The sequence below is a fragment of the Salmo salar genome, chromosome ssa06 (assembly GCF_905237065.1).
Source record: "Salmo salar chromosome ssa06, Ssal_v3.1, whole genome shotgun sequence".
Classification (NCBI taxonomy): domain Eukaryota; kingdom Metazoa; phylum Chordata; class Actinopteri; order Salmoniformes; family Salmonidae; genus Salmo; species Salmo salar.
The window spans coordinates 32,567,864-32,586,462 of NC_059447.1; the positions used below are offsets into that span (position 1 = coordinate 32,567,864).

General features: G+C 43.4%; 2 protein-coding genes across 3 annotated transcripts in view; both read right to left on the reverse strand.

The window, feature by feature from the left end:
* Window positions 1-3,462: 3,462 nt before the first annotated feature.
* Window positions 3,463-9,094, reverse strand: LOC106607064 (probable ATP-dependent RNA helicase DDX5). 2 transcript variants are annotated; one of them, XM_014203638.2, is made up of 13 exons: window positions 8,803-9,094; window positions 7,827-7,995; window positions 7,551-7,647; window positions 7,310-7,443; window positions 7,122-7,187; window positions 6,896-7,037; window positions 6,659-6,819; window positions 6,387-6,559; window positions 6,167-6,277; window positions 6,023-6,084; window positions 5,887-5,946; window positions 4,438-4,656; window positions 3,463-4,217 (listed from the first exon to the last, which is right to left on the reverse strand). In XM_014203638.2, exons 1-13 carry the CDS (start codon window positions 8,841-8,843, stop codon window positions 3,808-3,810), a joined length of 1,845 nt encoding a protein of 614 aa, XP_014059113.1. In that variant the 5' UTR covers window positions 8,844-9,094; the 3' UTR covers window positions 3,463-3,807. The 2 variants fall into 2 exon arrangements, with proteins under 2 accessions (XP_014059113.1, XP_014059114.1); XM_014203639.2 differs by having other exon boundaries at window positions 4,425-4,656.
* A 6,827-nt stretch (window positions 9,095-15,921) lies between these two features.
* LOC106607065 (E3 ubiquitin-protein ligase SMURF2) overlaps window positions 15,922-18,599 on the reverse strand; it is a 60,052-nt gene continuing 57,374 nt past the window's right edge. The window contains exon 20 of the mRNA XM_045720310.1: window positions 15,922-18,456. Within this exon, the coding sequence (XP_045576266.1) occupies window positions 18,357-18,456 (100 nt within the window). The 3' untranslated portion in view covers window positions 15,922-18,356. The remainder of the gene's footprint in view (window positions 18,457-18,599) is intronic.

The window sequence follows — 18,599 nt, forward strand, 5'->3', positions numbered from 1 at the left end:
GAGTTTCTCATGGAAGAATGATGTCGCATTCCTCCAATAGAGTTCCAGACACTTGTAGAACTATGTCAAGGTGTATTGAACCTGGCAGCTCGTGGTGACCAAACGCCCTATTTAGACACTATGCTGGTTTTCTATATTTTGGCAGTTACTTGTATGCCATACACTAAATTACCAAAAATATGTGGATACCTGTTTGTCGAACATCTCATTCCAAAATCATGGGCATTAATATGGAGTTGGTCCTTCCTTTGCTGCTATAACTGCCTCCACTCTTCTGGGAAGGTTTTCCACTAGATGTTGGAACATTGCTGCGGGGATTTGCTTCCATTCAGCCACAAGAGCATTAGTGAGGTTGGGCACTGATGTTGCGCGATTAGGCCTGGCTCGCAGTCAGCGTTCCAATTAATCCCAAAGGTGTTTGATGGGGTTGAGGTCAGGACTTTTGTGCAGGCCAGTCAAGTTCTTCCACACCGATCTCAACAAACAATTTCTTTAAGGACCTTGCTTTGTGCACGGGGGCATTGTCATTCTGAAACAGGAAAGGGCCTTCCCCAAACTGTTGCCACAAAGTTGGAAGCACAGAATCGACTAGAAAGTCATTGTATGCTGTAGCATTAAGATTTTCCTTCACTGGAACTAACGACCATAATTGCTCCTCCATCAAACTTCACAGTTTGCACTATGCATTGGGGTAGGTAGCGTTCTCCTGGTATCAGCCAAACCCAGATTAGTCCGTTTATCGTTCATTTCAAAAAGATGTAGGCCTATCTCACTTCATAATCCTAGCTAAAAAAATACTCACTCTGAGTAAAGCAGCAGTGCTGGTGACGACAAAAGCACATCTTTCAAAGTTCAGGTTTTCCTAATCATAAGGTGTGGGCTACCGGGGCTGCATTGTAAATGTCCAATCTCATTTACTGACTTAACACGTAACCCCACCACACCCCTCCCCTATCCCACTACACCACAGGGCAGAACACATACCTGGTTAAATTCCACATTATGCAAGCCTGGCTGACACTAATCTGGGAGAGGCTCAGCCAAGAACACACAAATCATTTACAGAGAGAACATATTTCAGTCAAGGTATGTAACACTGAAGAGCAGGGCTTGAACTACAAAGGTTATGGGAACAAAGCAAACAAGGGCATTCCCTTAATCATTGAAAACATGAAAAGGGTCCCCAAGAATAGGTGTTTAATACTTATGTTGGCCCAGGCCCATATTTTTAGGGAACTGTCTAGTGAATATCAAATCAAACGTTATTGGTTGCGTACACATATTTAGCTGATGTTATCGCGGGTGTAGAGAAATGCTAATGTTCCTACCTAGGCGAGGCTGCAGCAAACAAGGAAAGATAAATAAATATAACCAGCTTTCGTAGTCTACTAACAAAGGAAAAAGCAGGCAGTATTTACAGTTAACATGCTAAACATACACTATATATACAAAAGTATGTGGACACCCCTTCAAATTAGTGGATTCAGCTATTTCAGCCACACTTGTTGCAATCTGCATAGACATACATTGGCATTAGAATGGCCTTACTGAAGAGCTCAGTGACGTTCAAGGTGGCACCATCATAGGATGCCACCTTCCCAACAAGTCAGTTTGTCAAATTGCTGCTCTGCTAGAGCTGCCCAGTTCAACTGTAAGTGCTGTTATTGTGAAGTTGAAACCTCTAGGAGCAACAATGGGCGGTGGAAGGTCACACAAGCTCACAGAAAGCGAGGTCCATACAGAAATGGTTTGTCGATATCGGTGTGGAATAGCTTTTTTAAACATTTAACCTTTATTTGACTAGGCAAGTCAGTTAAGAACAAATTCTTATTTACAATGATGCTAAACCCGGACGACACTGGGCCAATTGTGCACCGCCCTATGGGACTCTCAATCACGGCTGGTTGTGATACAGCCTGGACTCGAACCAGGGTGTCTTTAGTGACACCTCTAGAACTGAGATGCAGTGCCTTAGACCTCTGCGCCACTCGGGAGCCTGACAGGGCTGCACAGAGCCCTGACCTCAACCCCATTGAACACCTTTGGGATGAATTGGAACACCGACTGCGAGCCAGGCCTAATCGCCCAAAATCACTAATACTCTTGTGGATGTATGGAAGCAAGTTCCCACAGCAATGGTCCAACATCTAGTGGAAAGCCTTCCCAGAAGAGTAGAGGCTGTTATAGCGGCAAAGGGGGGACCAACTCCATACTAATGGCCATGATTTTGGAATGAGATGTTCAGCAAGCAGGTGTCCACATACTTTTGGTCATGTAATGTACTTTAGGGCCATTCAGATCATCACGGTTGTGAAAATATGTACCTCTCACCCTCAAGCCATCTAGAAGAAACTGAGATCATGAGTTCCATGCTTTTCTCCAGTAGGGTCAGACATATAGTCACTATCTGCTCGCATTGTTTGCCATCTAGAACGGATACAGTACAAGGTGTCAAAACATTCTGTGTTGAGCTTTAGATTTATGTCACTTCACCCAAACAAGTCCCTGCCAACACCTCAGTGGGCAGACAGGGCCAACCAGTTAACCAACCCACACCAGCTTGCTAGAGGGATGAGAGAGGATGCCTTCATTTGCTGCTCAGTGAAAGCGAGCAGAGAGATGTTTGGTAAATAGTTGAGTAAATCCAGGCCTTAATGAATGGATGGCAGATGAAATTTACTGACAATTTCTCCCCCCAAAAAATAAAAAGCAGCCAGTCCAGACACAGAAGGCTGTGTTCAAGACATGACAGCTGGTACAGTTTCCTGTATAGCCAGGCCACTCCCTCCTTACTGCATTAGGTAAAGTATTACCTACACAGCAGAAACCGACTCAGAACGGTTAATGAAATCAGCCAGGTCAGCTGAGAGCCTTTCCTAGCATTGCACAGCAGACATGACACCAACAAAACCGATGGGGGGGTGACATTTTATATTTTGCAATGAATGTGCACATTTGCCTCAGCATTTAGAGAACTAGGTATATGCAGTTATCCACCTGGTCAATTTTAGGGAAAGTCAACCTAGTGGCAGGTCAGACAGTACCCATTAACACTGACAAGGGTGGAGGTTGTTTAACTATCCAGTCTGTCACTCCAATCTCCTTTAATCCTCATTTAACACTTGATTTACATAAGGCACATCAGTAGGCTGACAATGTTACCATAACACAAGCAGGAGGGAGTTATACTGAGGTGCTACGTGAGATAGCTCTGAAGTCCTTGAAATAGCACTGAAGGAAGTCTTTAAATCGAACTACTACATTGATTTGGCATAACTGCAAGTCTCAACCCCAGTATTAACATAAGTGCTTTGTAGTCAAGCATAAGCAGTCGAGTAGATTCTGCTAGACAAAAATAGTACCACTCCTGAGCGGACAGCCATTTACACGACGTTGAAGCAAAGTGGACAGGCAAGCGTTTACTGAAATTCATGTAATGGTGTAAAAGAAGACGACACGATATGTATTTTTGGTTTTTAATCGGAAGGCCATGCAGTGCCTCCCTGTTAAGATCTTAACATATCACTTAAATGGTACAGGTGGGACAAAACAATACATCTGCAATAACTAGTACAAAATAAGACTAAATATCACTGAGGAATGTAACAAATTAAATAAGTAAAAGAAAGCAAAACTGTGCGCCATCACTATTGCTGCAGGACCCCCCCCCACAAGGACTTGATAGAGGTTCAAAAAAAATCCATTGAACCCCGTGTAAAAAAATTAAACAGTACAATTTTGGATAGAGTATAGGACTAAACAAGACAAAAAAGCAATAAGTTACCATCTTTACTTTCATGAGCATGTTTACTGTGGGAATTGAGGGGGCATTGGGTAAGGCACCATGGGCTGTGGTGCTTGTTGCTGTGTGAAGGGGAACTGTTGATGGCTCATGCCATTCTGTGCCCCTCCCTGGTTGGCACTAAACTGTGGGGCCTGGAAGTTCTGCGTTGGGAATGCCCCGGCCTGGCTGGTACCATAGTTTGACTGGCCGTTGCTGCCATAGCCGCCAAAACCATTGCCGCTTTTGTCAAAGCCACTTGCCCCATAGCCTCCACTCTGTGAATTTGTGCCAAAGACCTTCTTTGGTCCACTGTCAAAACCTCTATCGTTTTCCCTGTCCCTAAAGCTAGTGAAGTCACGCCTGCCCCCGGAGGAGTACCTGTCCCGGCGGTCATCCCTAAATCCACTACCACCTCTGCCTCCCCTTGAATGACCTGAAAGGAAAAACGACAACAAATTAGAGTGGGCTTTCATGCTAGTTTGAGTGATATGAAATGTGTACATTGGAAAACACTGTAGGGGGCAAATGGCTAACAAAAATAAATCAAGATCCCATAGCTTTGACTCTGCCAAACCCATCCACGTCAACAAAAAGGGAGAAAAAAAATGGCTGCAGCTGAACCACAGTTCCTGTATCTCACCAATTAGATTTACCTCCTCTGTCCGCCATCTGGAGGAGTTTAGGGTTGATGGCCTGGTTGGCCTCACGGAGCACGGCAACGAGGTCGCTGGCCTGCCTCATGTTGTTAGGGGTGAAGAAGGTGTAGGCTGTGCCAGTCTTTTGGCTCCGGGCAGTTCTGCCGATGCGGTGGATATAGTCCTCAGAGTTGTTGGGGTAGTCAAAGTTGATGACAAATTTCACATCTTCAACATCTGTAGGATGTGTTGCAGTGTGGCAAAAAAAGGAGCGCACAAAGATGCACACCACAACAGCCAGACCAAAAGAGCAAAGTTAGTACAACCATTCACTGGATGTAGCTGGTTTTTCCACTACGCTGCAAAGAATAGGATTAGACAACAGAAAGACTAAATCCGTGGGGCTACTACAGTGGGAAGAGAGAAACAATGCACTCCAAATGCTTCCAATCCAGCTAACCCTCAATTCATTCATCAGCCCCCACCCCTAAAAAAGGATCAGAAGTCTTACCATAAAGGAGTATGCATTCACTAGTCCATTCCCATTGCAGAAAACTCCCCACACAATGCCAAGTGACTGCAGGGTGCTTCTACACAGTAACGCCACTATGTGCACTGTTGCCTCCTAAAGTGGCAAAACAAGGACCTTATGGTGATAAGGAAGGCCCTTTCTTCCCACACTCATAAGTTCACTGCAACGTCTTGCCAAGACTAAACAATTGGGAAAAGCTAAAAGATGGAGCCACTTACTCCTGTGACCCATAACAAAAGTACCCCCCAGTCTCATCAAGGCAAGATATTCCCAGAACCAGTGTTCACGTGATCAAATGTCTCGTTGGCAGGTCTCGACATGACTTGAAACGCAGGTGAGGGAGGAGTGCGAGCTTGGATTTTGTCCCCAGCCAACTGACATGACCCACTGACACTATGCGCCAGTAGCCATATCATTACAGAGGTGAACGTGTAATTGGACTTACAACTGCTCTCAAAACAGAAGTTTAGGAAACTGCCACATTTGTCACATGCTTTGAGAAAAGCTACACCTTCCAGAACTCGATGACTTGCAATACAATGCCCAAACCGACATGCAAGACATGGAAACAGCAGAGCCTGGTGGAGCCATGAGCTTGGGTGTGAAGCAGTCCAAACCGATGCCAGAGAACAGCTGCATTTACAGGGGTGCAGCGGCTAACCCTCATTTAGGCCCCCCTTTGGGTAGCCCAGCATGATAGTCAGCACTCAGGCCCCGCCACCTCTGTATGTGACTGGGTGATGTCCCAGTCAGGACACCTCCAAGAGTCCTCCTTCCCCCTCTGGAGACCTGGGCGTGTCATGCCAAGGCCCTGCCTCAAAAGACCGCTCCTTCAGATAGGGGAAAAACTCAGAAGGCAGAAGAGTTATAGAAAGAACCACTTTCTTTCAGAAAAAAAAGTTGGTACAAGGGACCAAGGACAGAATGAAACTAACCTAGACCCCTGGAAGCGACGTCTGTGGCAATGAGAATTGGAGCCTTTCCGAACTTGAACTCTGAAAAAAGGAAAGGAAATTGATACCTGGCCATAAGAGGTTGTGTCATACTAAATTGTTCTTGTGATAAACTCACCATTGAGCACCCAGTCCCTCTCCTGCTGACTCTTGTCTCCATGGATGCCCATTGCTGGCCAACTAAAAAGAGCAAGTGTCAATTGAGTCCAGTAAAACACACGAGTACCCTGAGTTTAAAGAACGAAGTATTGATGCCACTTACCCATCCCGCCTCATCCTCCTAGTGATCTCGTCACATCTCCTCTTGGTCTCTGTAAAGATGATGGTCTTGTTCTCCTTCTCACTCATGATCTCCTCAAGTAGGCGGAGGAGTCTGGAAGGGGGAAGCATTCAATTAGTGCCTAAAGAAACTAGCATCTAAGTAGAATTTCCCACCCATTACATATACAGTACAGAAATGCCACAGGTCAGACAGGACTCACTTGTCTTCCTTCTCGCCATCATTGCAAACATCCACGATCTGCAAGATGTTGTGGTTGGCACTCAGCTGCAGAGCTCCCACATTAATCTGGACGTAGTCCTTTAGGAAGTCCTCTGCCAGCTGGCGCACCTCTTTGGGCCAGGTGGCACTCCACATCAGCGTCTGTCGGTCAGGCTGGAGAGAACAAGGAACGCGTCAGAATTCTCCCCTGACGACTGTACCAAGTGAGATCAGTAGACTATTAGAACTTTAATGCATCACAACAGAACTCACTCTGATTTGGTCCACAATTTTTCGGATTTGTGGTTCGAAACCCATGTCGAGCATTCGGTCAGCCTCATCCAGGACCAGGTAAGTGCATCTGCGCATGTTGGTCTTTCCCGCCTCCAGGAAGTCAATAAGCCTGCCAGGTGTGGCAATGCAAATCTCCACACCTATAATAAACAATTTTGAGCACCAAATACCATAGATTCAAATCAGCCAAATACATAGAGCGGTTGTGGAACGAACCTCTATCCAGGTCACGGAGCTGTGGCCCTTTGGGTGCGCCCCCATAAACGCAGACAGACTTCAGGCGAGAAGCTCTGCCATACTCTGCCGCCACCTGCTGGACCTGCTGAGCCAGCTCACGGGTTGGGGCAAGCACCAAGCACTGAAAGAAAGATTGAATGCCATAAATCCATGTTGGGTGGGTGCGAGAATAGAAACAAGTCTTTGAATCTCCATGGGTACTTACAATAGGGCCATCTCCACGTTCCAGGAAAGGCTGGTGGTTAATGTGCACGATTGCAGGCAACAAGTACTGCAGAAAAGTTTTTGGACATTACATTACAGTAAAGAAAAACACCATCAGTCCTCTTATTTTTAAGAGCAATTCTAAGTTGCTGGAATAGTCATCAAGGATAAGTTTCTCACAACACTTACTGAGAGAGTTTTCCCAGAACCTGTCTGTGCAATGCCAACCATGTCTTTGCCACTCAATGCCAGTGGCCAACCCTGTGCTTGGATCGGTGTTGGTTCTGACCAGCCTGCTTTGTTAATGACATCCATCACATAGGCTGTGGAAAGAGGGGGGGTACATGAAAACTAAACCAGATTGAAGATAAGTCTGGATCAGAAATAAATATTTCAACTGAATGTGTCAGATATTAGTGGATGTGCATACTTGGAAAACTGGCTTCATGGAACTTCATAATTGGATTAGGGCAGTCCCTTCCCTTCACAGTAACAGCTTTAGTACTTCTGTACTGTGCAACCTCTTGCTGCAAAGACAAAAACATGTAGAGATACAGGTAAATTGGCACGGCAATGCAAAAGACATCACCAAGTGGCCATTGGTGATTGGGCAAAAAAGGAACTAATGCAAGAACACATGCCAATGGCCATTGTAACATTTACAGTAATTCAGCTGCATCTGGATTTTGACCACTAGAATACATACCGGAGATCTCCGAGTAACATCGGGGTGCTCTTGGTAAAAGTTCTTTTCAAATTTAGAGAGTTCGTCAAGGTTCCAGTGCTTCTTGCGCAGTCTATCACCGGGATTACCAAACTTCCCCCCACCACCACCTCTTCCACCGCCTCCAAAACGAGGTGGTCCGCTGCCATAACTGGGGAAATGGATGGTCTAATGTTAGTCACGCCAACCAATGTAAAAGAGATGTAGGTTACCTGTGGATAAACTCTCTTGAGTATTCGCCAGTCAAAGAAACTTACATTTTAGATTTAGCATAAAACTAGCAGTCAGCGTGTAACTAATTAAACATTACATTAGCCCAACTTCAATACTACGCAGAAGCTATAGCCAGCGTTTCAACAAACTAGAAGAAATGCTTGGCTTATAGGACTCTGAGTCACGTTAAAAACACAGCAATCTTCAATATATATCCGGCACAGGAACAATGAAGGAAAAAAAAAACCGGCCGGCATTTTGTATCCGCATTCAATAATGCCACATGGCGTACAAATACATTTAGTCGGCTAGCTTACCGGTTATCTGACACTTGCTGTACGATGAGACACAATGTTAATGTTCAGATTAACGTTATGAAAATGTGATAGCGTAAATTAAAAGATTACAACCGCTGACTAGCTGGTTGGTATTTTAATAAGCAGGCCTCCAGCTAAGGGTTTTCGGATTCAGATCAGGCCTCTTGCTAGTTTCATGACGAAAGGAGGCCTTTAAAAAAAAAAAAAAAAAGCGCTGGACCTTTCTGATTCTGAATAAATTTCGATAGTTTTCATTTTAATTTAAAAAATGTTAAACGGCAGTCTAAGTAATAAAAATAAAAAATTAAAACGAAATACACCTAGCTAAACGAGTACACTAGCTACCGTTATCCCGTGCGTCATGTCAGCCATTTCTGGCGAGACAACACGAGGTGTTAAATTCGCCTAAAATTAATTCAAACACTTACCCTCTATCTCTACCACGATCTCTGTCGGAAAATCCAGGCATATTGTAAACAAAGTGTATAAATAAAAACGACAAATAAACTACGCCTGAAAATCCGATATCAAACCAGAACTGCGGTGATGCTGCTGAAATGCCGGTGAACTAAAAAAAGAGATTCGGCTTTTATTGCTTGAGGAAGTGTCACGCTCGGTCTGAGTGAAGTATTAATCCGCCGTGAACTGACTACACCGCAGCACATTGCACAATGTCACATTCAAAGCTGTTTGGAGGGAACACGTGCATATTTTGCGTCTATGTTCCGAAAATTGTGTGAAATGGAGGAGGTAATTTTGTCGCAATGTGTTTATAATGTTAAAGGCGCCTTATAGATAAAGTATCTGTATCCCATATGAAAATCCATTATATAAAAAAAGGTTTTGAAACAAAAGCTATTCCAAATTAAATCTCAAATACGACAGAATGCTATTGGTCACAACTTGTGGCATTTAGCTAGGTATTAGTATTATTGTCAATGTATCACATTTTATGTTGTATCACAATAACCACGTTTCCAACTAGTTTTATACGAGTAAATTCATACCGTATTAACAGCTGTGATATAAATGCCGACGGTGTGTCCGTAAAATTATTTATGTGAGAAATTCACGCGACGATATAGTATGACTCGGGAAACCATTCAGTTTACTGGGCTACATATGAAGCCAATTATTATGAACTTCACAGGTTGGTAAAAGTTCACGGTGATCTTGATGCTCATTTCCAATAAATATTGAGGGTCTAATTCTGGTGACATGATGATTGATGCTTGACTGCCGTTTGACAAATAAACAAATTCTCGCTCTTAGGTGTATCAAAGCGATATATTTAGACATAGCTCTCTGGGTGTATCACTTGGGATTATTTAATGAAACCTGTTGGCGAAAGCATATGTACAAAAAAAAAAACAGTTGTGATCCGGTTGCTTTCCTTTTACCATAAGTGACGTCAGTACTCAAAGAAAGCACATCCAGTAAAAAAAATATGGCTAGATGGCAGTCTCAAACTAGTGCAGTTGATATGCAGGAAACTCTCCCTAAAATTAGAATTATGCTGATTACTTTAGCGTAAAAGATGGTAGACCTAAAGCCACTTAATCAGGTTATGTTTTTAAATGAATAAAAGCTACTCTGTAATGTCACAATTTTGATTTACAGTAAAAGGTCCCTAACCTCTTAACTTGATAGTGTAGTTCTGGGTCAGGTGTCTATAATTACAGTGCCTTCGGAAAGTATTCACCAATGGTGACTTTAAAACAGTTACTGAGTTTAATGTCTGTGATAGAAAACTGAGGATGGACCAACTATATTGTAGTTACTCCACAATACTAACCTAATTGACAGAGTGAAAAGAATAAATCCTGTACAGAATACAAATATTCGGAAACCTGCATCCTGTTTGCAATAAGGCACTAAAGTAAAACTGCCAAAAAAGTGGCAAAGAAATGAACTTTTTGTCCTGAAAACAAGCATTATGTTTGTGGCAAATCAAACAAATCCCATTTCTATCACAGCCAGTAAACTCTGTAACTGTTTTAAAATAAGCATTGGCCTCATGGTGAAATCTCTGAGTGGTTTCCTTCCTCTCCGGCAACTGAGGGTGCATTGATACTGCATCCAAAGGAATATTCAGTGTCTGCTTTTTTTATTTTCACCCATTTACCAATAGGTGTTTTTATTTTTAATTTTATTTCACCTTTATTTAACCAGGTAGTCTAGTTGAAAACAAGTTCTCATTTACAACTGCGACCTGGCCAAGATAAAGCAAAGCAGTTCGACACATACAACAACACAGAGTTACACATGGAGTAAAACAAACATACAGTCAATAATACAGTAGAAAAATAGGTCTATAAACAATGTGAGCAAATGAGGTGAGATAAGGGAGGTAAAGGCAAAAAAGACCATTGTGGCAAAGTAAATATACTGCTCAAAAAAATAAAGGGAACACTAAAATAACACATCCTAGATCTGAATGAAAGAAATCATCTTATTAAATACTTTTTTCTTTACATAGTTGAATGTGCTGACAACAAAATCACACAAAAATAATCAATGGAAATCCAATTTATCAACCCATGAAGGTCTGGATTTGGAGTCACACTCAAAATTAAAGTGGAAAACCACACTACAGGCTGATCCAACTTTGATGTAATGTCCTTAAAACAAGTCAAAATGAGGCTCAGTAGTGTGTGTGGCCTCCACGTGCCTGTATGACCTCCCTACAATGCCTGGGCATGCTCCTGATGAGGTGGTGGATGGTCTCCTGAGGGATCTCCTCCCAGACCTGGACTAAAGCATCCGCCAACTCCTGGACAGTCTGTGGTGCAACGTGGCGTTGGTGGATGGAGCGAGACATGATGTCCCAGATGTGCTTAATTGGATTCAGGTCTGGGGAACGGGCGGGCCAGTCCATAGCATCAATGCCTTCCTCTTGCAGGAACTGCTGACACACTCCAGCCACATGAGGTCTAGCATTGTCTTGCATTTAGGAGGAACCCAGGGCCAACCGCACCAGCATATGGTCTCACAAGGGGTCTGAGGATCTCATCTCGGTACCTAATGGCAATTTGCGGCCCCCCAAAGAAATGCCACCCCACACCATGACTGACCCACCGCCAAACCGGTCATGCTGGAGGATGTTGCAGGCAGCAGAACGTTCTCCATGGCGTCTCCAGACTGTCACGTCTGTCACATGTGCTCAGTGTGAACCTGCTTTCATCTGTGAAGAGCACAGGGCGCCAGTGGCGAATTTGCCAATCTTGGTGTTCTCTGGAAAATGCCAAACATCCTGCACGGTGTTGGGCTGTAAGCACAACCCCCACCTGTGGACGTCGGGCCCTCATACCACCCTCATGGAGTCTGTTTCTGACCGTTTGAGCAGACACATGCACATTTGTGGCCAGCTGGAGGTCTTTTTTGCAGAGCTCTGGCAGTGCTCCTCCTGCTCCTCCTTGCACAAAGGCGGAGGTAGCGGTCCTGCTGCTGGGTTGTTGCCCTCCTACGGCCTCCTCCACGTCTCCTGATGTACTGGCCTGTCTCCTGGTAGCGCCTCCATGCTCTGGACACTACGCTGACAGACACAGCAAACCTTCTTGCCACAGCTCGCATTGATGTGCCATCCTGGATGAGCTGCACTACCTGAGCCACTTGTGTGGGTTGTAGACTCCGTCTCATGCTACCACTAGAGTGAAAGCACCGCCAGCATTCAAAAGTGACCAAGACATCAGCCAGGAAGCATAGGAACTGAGAAGTGGTCTGTGGTTACCACCTGCAGAACCACTTCTTTATTGGGGGTGTCTTGCTAATTGCCTATAATGCCACCTGTTGTCTATTCCATTTGCACAACAGCATGTGACATTTATTGTCAATCAGTGTTGCTTCCTAAGTGGACAGTTTGATTTCACAGAAGTGTGATTGACTTGGAGTTACATTGTGGTGTTTAAGTGTTCCCTTTATTTTTTGAGCAGTTTACAATATAGCAAGTAAAACACTGGAATGGTAGATTTGTAGTGGAAGAAAGTGCAAAGTAGAAATAGAAATAATGGGGTGCAAAGGAGCAAAATAAATAAATACAGTAGGGGAAGAGTAGGAAGAGGTAGTTGTTTGGGATAAATTCTAGATGGGCTATGTACAGGTGCAGTGAATCTGTGAGCTGCTCTGACAGCTGGTGCTTAAAGCTAGTGAGGGAGATAAGTGTTTCCAGTTTCAGAGATTTTTGTAGTTTGTTCCAGTCATTGGCAGCAGAGAACTGGAAGGAGAGACGACCAAAGGAGGAATTGGCTTTGGGGGTGACCAGAGAGATATACCTGCTGGAGCGCGTGCTACAGGTGGGTGCTGCTATGGTGACCAGTGAAGCATTGGAAAATCTCCCTGGTCTTTGTGGTTTTATCTGTGCTGAAATGCACTTATCACCACCATCATCACTGATGAAAGCACTTCAGTTCACACCTCTGCTGCTCAGGACATGCCAGACTCATTTTAATTCAAATAAATGCTCAAATTAAAATGGAAACTTTACAGCTCCCACTTTGTCAAGATTTAAAAGCTGGTTAAAGGCTCACATAAAACATACTAGTGTGCTATAATACTTCATCTTCTATGAAACAGGACCCTAAACTGACCTGTTTATTGTATCATGGTAATCGAACTAGTGTAGTATTGTAATAACAGCCGTTACTCCAGATTATTTTTTAAACATTTCCTGCTCTTATACTATATGTAAAATGAGCAATGTCATCTTTCTAATTTCGAAAGTAACCCTTCCCGTATCCCCTTTCCTGATTTGAAGTCAGAGACACGTTAGCAGACAATACTCTTCATGTACTACGCTGTTCTCAATTACAGTTGCTAAGGAAAATAACCTCTCCCTCAACGTCAACAAAACAAAGGAACTGATTGTGGAATTACCCTCCAGCGGGTGGTGAAGACAGCCCAGTACATCACTGGGACCGTGCTTACACCCAACCAGGACATTACTCGAAACGGTGCCTAGGGAAGGCACGCTGCATCATCAAGGACCCACACACCCCAACCACGAGCTGTTCTCTCCCTTACCGCCAGGCAGACGGTATCGGAGTATTAGGTTTGATACCAACAGGCTCAGAGACAGTTTCTATCTACAAGCCATCAGACTGCTGAACACTTGAACTGGACTGATCACCTGCTGACTCTCTGCACCTTAGCACACATCACAACTGCTGTTACCAGCCTTTTATAAACTGCTCAATTTATACACACCCGAGTCAATACTTTGTAGAAGCACTTTTGGTGGCGCTTACAGCTTTGAGTCGTCGTAGGTATGTCTCAATCAGCTTTGCACATCTGGATTTGGGGATTTTCTCACATTCTTCCTTGCAGATTTTCTCAAGTTTTGTTAAGTTAGATGGGGAGTGGCAGTGAACAGCAATCTTCAAGTCGTTCCACAGATTTTCAATGGGATTCAAGTCAGGGCTTTGGCTGGCCACTGAAGGACTTTCACATTCTTGTTTGGAAGCCATTCCAGTGTTGCTTTGGCTGTATGCTTGTGGTATTTGTCCTGTTGGAACGTAAATCATTGCCCCAGTTTAAGGTCATTTAGACTCTGAAGAAGGTACTCATCAAGGATTTGCCTCTATCCTTACAAGTCTCCCAGTCCCTGCCATTAAAAAGCATCCCCATAGCATGATGCTGCCACCACCATGCTTCACGGTAGGGATGGTGTTAGATCGGTGTTGAGCTGTGCCTGGTTCTCTAGACATAACACTTTGCATTCAGGCCAAAGAGTTAAATTCTTGTCTCATCAGACTACAGAATCTTTTGCCTTATGCTCTCAGAATCTTTCATGTGCCTTTTTGCAAACTCCAGGCATGCTGTCATGTCCCTTTTTAATATAATATACTGTAAATAATATATACTGAACAAAAATATAAACACAAGATGCAAAGTGTTGGTCCCATGTTTCATGAGCTGAAGTAAATAATATTCCCCAACATTTTCCATATGCACAAAAAGCTTATTTCTCTCAAATTTTGTGCACAAATTTGTTTACATCCCTGTTAGTGAGCATTTCTCCTTTGCCAAGAAAATCCATCCACCTGACAGGTGTGGCATATCATGAAGCTGATTAAACCGCAGGATCATTACACAGGTGCACCTTGTGCGGGGAACAATAAAAGGCCACTAAAATGTATAGTTTTGTCGCACAACACAATGCCACAGATGTCTAAACTTTTGAGGGAGCGTGCAATTGGCATGCTGACTGCAGGAATGTCCAACAGAGCTGTTGCTAGAGAATTGAATGTTCATTTCTCTACGTCATTTTAGAGAATTTGGCAGTACATCCAACCAGCCACACAACTGTAGACCAGGTTTAACTACGCCAGCCCAGGACCTCCACATCTGGCTTCTTCACTTGTGGGATCGTCTGAGGGTGGGGTGGTGCTGATAAGTATTTCTGTCTGTAAAGAAGCCCATTTTGTGGAGAAAAACTCATTCTGATTGGCTGGGCCTGGCTCCCAGTCATGTTTAAAGTATAAATTAGGGCCTAATGAATTTATTTAAATGTACAGATTTCCTTCTATGAACTGTAACTCAGTAAAATCTTTGAAATTGTTGCATGCTGTGTTCATATTTTTGTTTAGTATAATATATCTCAGGAGGGACCCTTCCATAAAGACCAGATTCATGAATTGCTGTAGACTGTTGCCCTTCTGGCAGGTTCTCCCATCTCAGCCTTGGAACTCTGCAGTTCTGTTAGTGGTCATTGGGGTTCTTGGTCACCTCCCTGACCAATCTGGCAGGTTCTCCCATCTCAGCCTTGGAACTCTGCAGTTCTGTTAGTGGTCATTGGGGTTCTTGGTCACCTCCCTGACCAATCTGGCAGTTTCTCCCATCTCAGCCTTGGAACTCTGCAGTTCTGTTAGTGGTCATTGGGGTTCTTGGTCACCTCCCTGACCAATCTGGCAGGTTCTCCCATCTCAGCCTTGGAACTCTGCAGTTCTGTTAGTGGTCATTGGGGTTCTTGGTCACCTCCCTGACCAATCTGGCAGGTTCTCCCATCTCAGCCATGGAACTCTGCATTTCTGTTAGTGGTCATTGGGGTTCTTGGCCAACTCCCTGACCAAGGTCCTTCTTGCCTGATTGCTCAGTTTGGTCAGACGACCAGCTCTAGGCAGAGTCTGGGTAGTCCCATATTTTTTCAATTTCCAATGATAGAGACCATTGTGCTCTTGGACACTTTTAACACTGTAGAAATTGTTTTATACCCTCCCCCAGATATATGCCTCATCACAATTCTCTCTCAGAGATATAAGGACAGTTCCTTGGACTTCAGGATATAGTTTCTGCTCTGACATGCACTGTCAACTGTGGGACCTTATATAGACAGGTGTGTTTCTTTCTAAATCATGTCCAAACAATTGAATTGGCCACAGGTGGACTCCAATCAAGTTGTAGTGACGTCAATGATGATCAAAGGAAATTGAATGCACAGGAGCTCACAGGAGCTCAAATTGAGCTCCTGAATACTGCGAAATTCAGCCCAAATGCTTTGAAAGCCCCCAAAACCTCTCACATACACAGACAAAAGACAAGGCACAGCCACATACAAGGTGCCTCATATCATTTGACAAAGGCAAGTTTAATTAGACCTAAATTACACACAAAAATAAAATACTCTTACAAAAATGATAGTGTTAAGTACATCTAATTGCATCAGTCAGCTATAAGAGATATAGTCCTGCTCGTGGATCATGCAAAAAAATTAAGCAACAAAAAGCTGCATCTCAAATTTGACTTGTTAATAAAAAGTTCCATTCTTCAGGGAGGCAGCTTGCAGCTATGGAGTAATGCAGAGAGATTGTGTAAGAAACAGACTGTCGAGGGATCTTTTTGTGCCTTTTAAAGTAAATTAATGTTTCAATATAAAATCAATCAGTCCATGACCTATCTGGTAAATAGATAGAAGTCACCTAGTACATACGGCGACAAATAGTTCTGTATGTGTGAATAAAAAATAAAAAAACTTAAGTTAAAGATAAATTACAGGTTGTGTGATCCACATTAATGAACAATAACCTATCACTGTACAAAACACCATCTGAGGACACGTCACTTTGCATACACCTCTATAAAAGAAAAAGATGAGCAATTCATTTTCAATGTATGCTAACTTTAAGAACAGTCCATGGTCATAGATAGCTAGACAGGCAGCCTTTCAACAAAAATATAAGAAAACATTCAACAATTTGTTTGAATGAGTAGAAAATAAATATGTTCTCCCCCAAACCCATACTTGTTGAGCTAGGTTCAGGTGAGTAGAATTAGGGGTTTCATCTCATTCATTCAGATTTCATTTATAGCCAATATGGAGATATAGAAACCCAACAATCACATGCCAATGTCTACTGTTGGGTTACAATACATATGACAAATGTGGACTTTATAGCCACTCAACTTAATGTACTGTATAAGACATTCAACCATTACAGAGGAAAAGGTTTTGTATCTGACCACGTCAGCTCCCAAATAATACAACAAATAATATGACATCTCCTGAGAATGTGGCTCGAGGTCTGAGTGATGTTTGTTCAATTCATTGCAACTTTTTGGATGTAGTTTGCTATGCGCCCATCTCAGCCCCAGGTATAAGACTGGTTGCCAATATCTTGAAAGAAATGAGCAAACTGCTGTCTTATTTAGCACCAGAAGACCATAACCGGAAGGTAGTAGTAGTTATTTGCCAGAATGACAAGAGTAGCACTTACAAAAGATCTGTATAATCTTCACATACCAAAATGCTGATCAGGGTAGCAGGGACTCTTAGCCATTCTTTTGTGGGGACAGAGCAGATCACAATGAAGAAACAATCATGACATCATGAGAAAGGCCTATGGAACTCATCATACATACCCCACCACAAGTACCTACTGGATGATGTCACTGGAATTTAAAGGGTCAGGTTAATATCTAAATAGTTGAAAAGATTCAGTCAGAAGTATTATGGCACTCAGAGGACTGTGTGTATTAAAGACAACCCACCCTTAAGACCACCTCTCTACTTACTGTGTAGGAAAGAGGCTATGTAAAGATTTCACCCACAGCAATCTTAGTGTACTTCTTTCAAGCTTAAACAGTAACACTTTTAATATATATTTTTTTTTTCTGGAATAATGGCAAAAGCTTTCTGAAATATAACAGAAATAAATTCTTTATCATTTTAGTGTTTCTTTTTTCATTTTCCCATTATATAAAAATAACACCATTCAAGCTATTTATTAAAATTTCCAAACATGCTTAGATGTCAGACGTGTGACACTGGTTTCTGGGAATGGAGTGCTGAAAACCAGCCCGCTTTCTTTGGAGAGGGTCGTTGACAATGGGGCCCTGCATGTCTTTCTCCATAAGGTCAAGTTCTGAACATGTGCTCCAAAGTCCAGCCTCTGAGTGAAGATCGATGCACCAAGAGTCCTCAGTGGTAGAAGAGGACTCAGTCACCAGGGGGTGCTAAGGAGCCTTCATGCTCCCTTCAGTCCCTGCCTCCAAACATACCAAGCACCATTCAGTGTTGTTGGTAACCGTGGGTAACAATGGACTCCATCAAACCAGTGATACCAGTCTTGTTTATGTGGCCAATGTTTTGTTTAGTTGTGGACTTCATGTTCTGCTTGGTAAGATGGTGCGTAGCTACATGGAATACTGACTATTTTTATAATGCTAAAACTAAACTTATTAAAAAAAGGAAGAGCCAGCCATTTTTACAGTTCCACAAGTTAGTAAATAGTCTGAGTTATTAGCAGCTGAACATTTTATTTTTTAAAAGAGGGGGGTGAGGGGAAACCCCTAGACAGATGAGACCGCTCGCTCCGGTCTCCTCTGCCCCCCCCCTCGGCCTGGCCACATGTCCCTATTGTGGGCGAGAGAGTCCTTGGGCCACTGGACCACAGATGCCCCCTTCCCCTGGGTGAACTGGATGGTGGGGTCTGACTATGGTCGAGTTCCTCCCCTCCTTGTTCCTGCTGACCCCTGCGTCAGCAGCGTCTCACTCCACAGCAAAGCCACACGTCTCCTCGATAGCAGTGAGCAGCTTGTCATACAGCTTGTCATAGTTCTCGTAGGGAGGAATGTCGATCCGGTTGAAGCTGAACAAACAGAGGACAAGAGAGACTTGAGCATGAGCCTTTGGTATTAGGACCTCTCTATGTTCATGGTTAACAGATACATGGGTGGAAACCTAAACCTAAAGCATGATGTTGATATATCAAAGTGCCCTTCCCAGTTTTGA

Excerpts from the sequence above, each read along its gene's own strand:
- LOC106607064 (XM_014203638.2), bottom strand. The coding sequence starts at position 8,843 with ATGCCTGGATTTTCCGACAGAGATCGTGGTAGAGATAGAGG. Across the intron at positions 6,820-6,895 it reads GCTCCGTGACCTGGATAGAG|GTGTGGAGATTTGCATTGCC; the intron begins GTTCGTTCCACA and ends TGTTTATTATAG. Across the intron at positions 5,947-6,022 it reads GAGGGACTGGGTGCTCAATG|AGTTCAAGTTCGGAAAGGCT; the intron begins GTGAGTTTATCA and ends TCCTTTTTTCAG.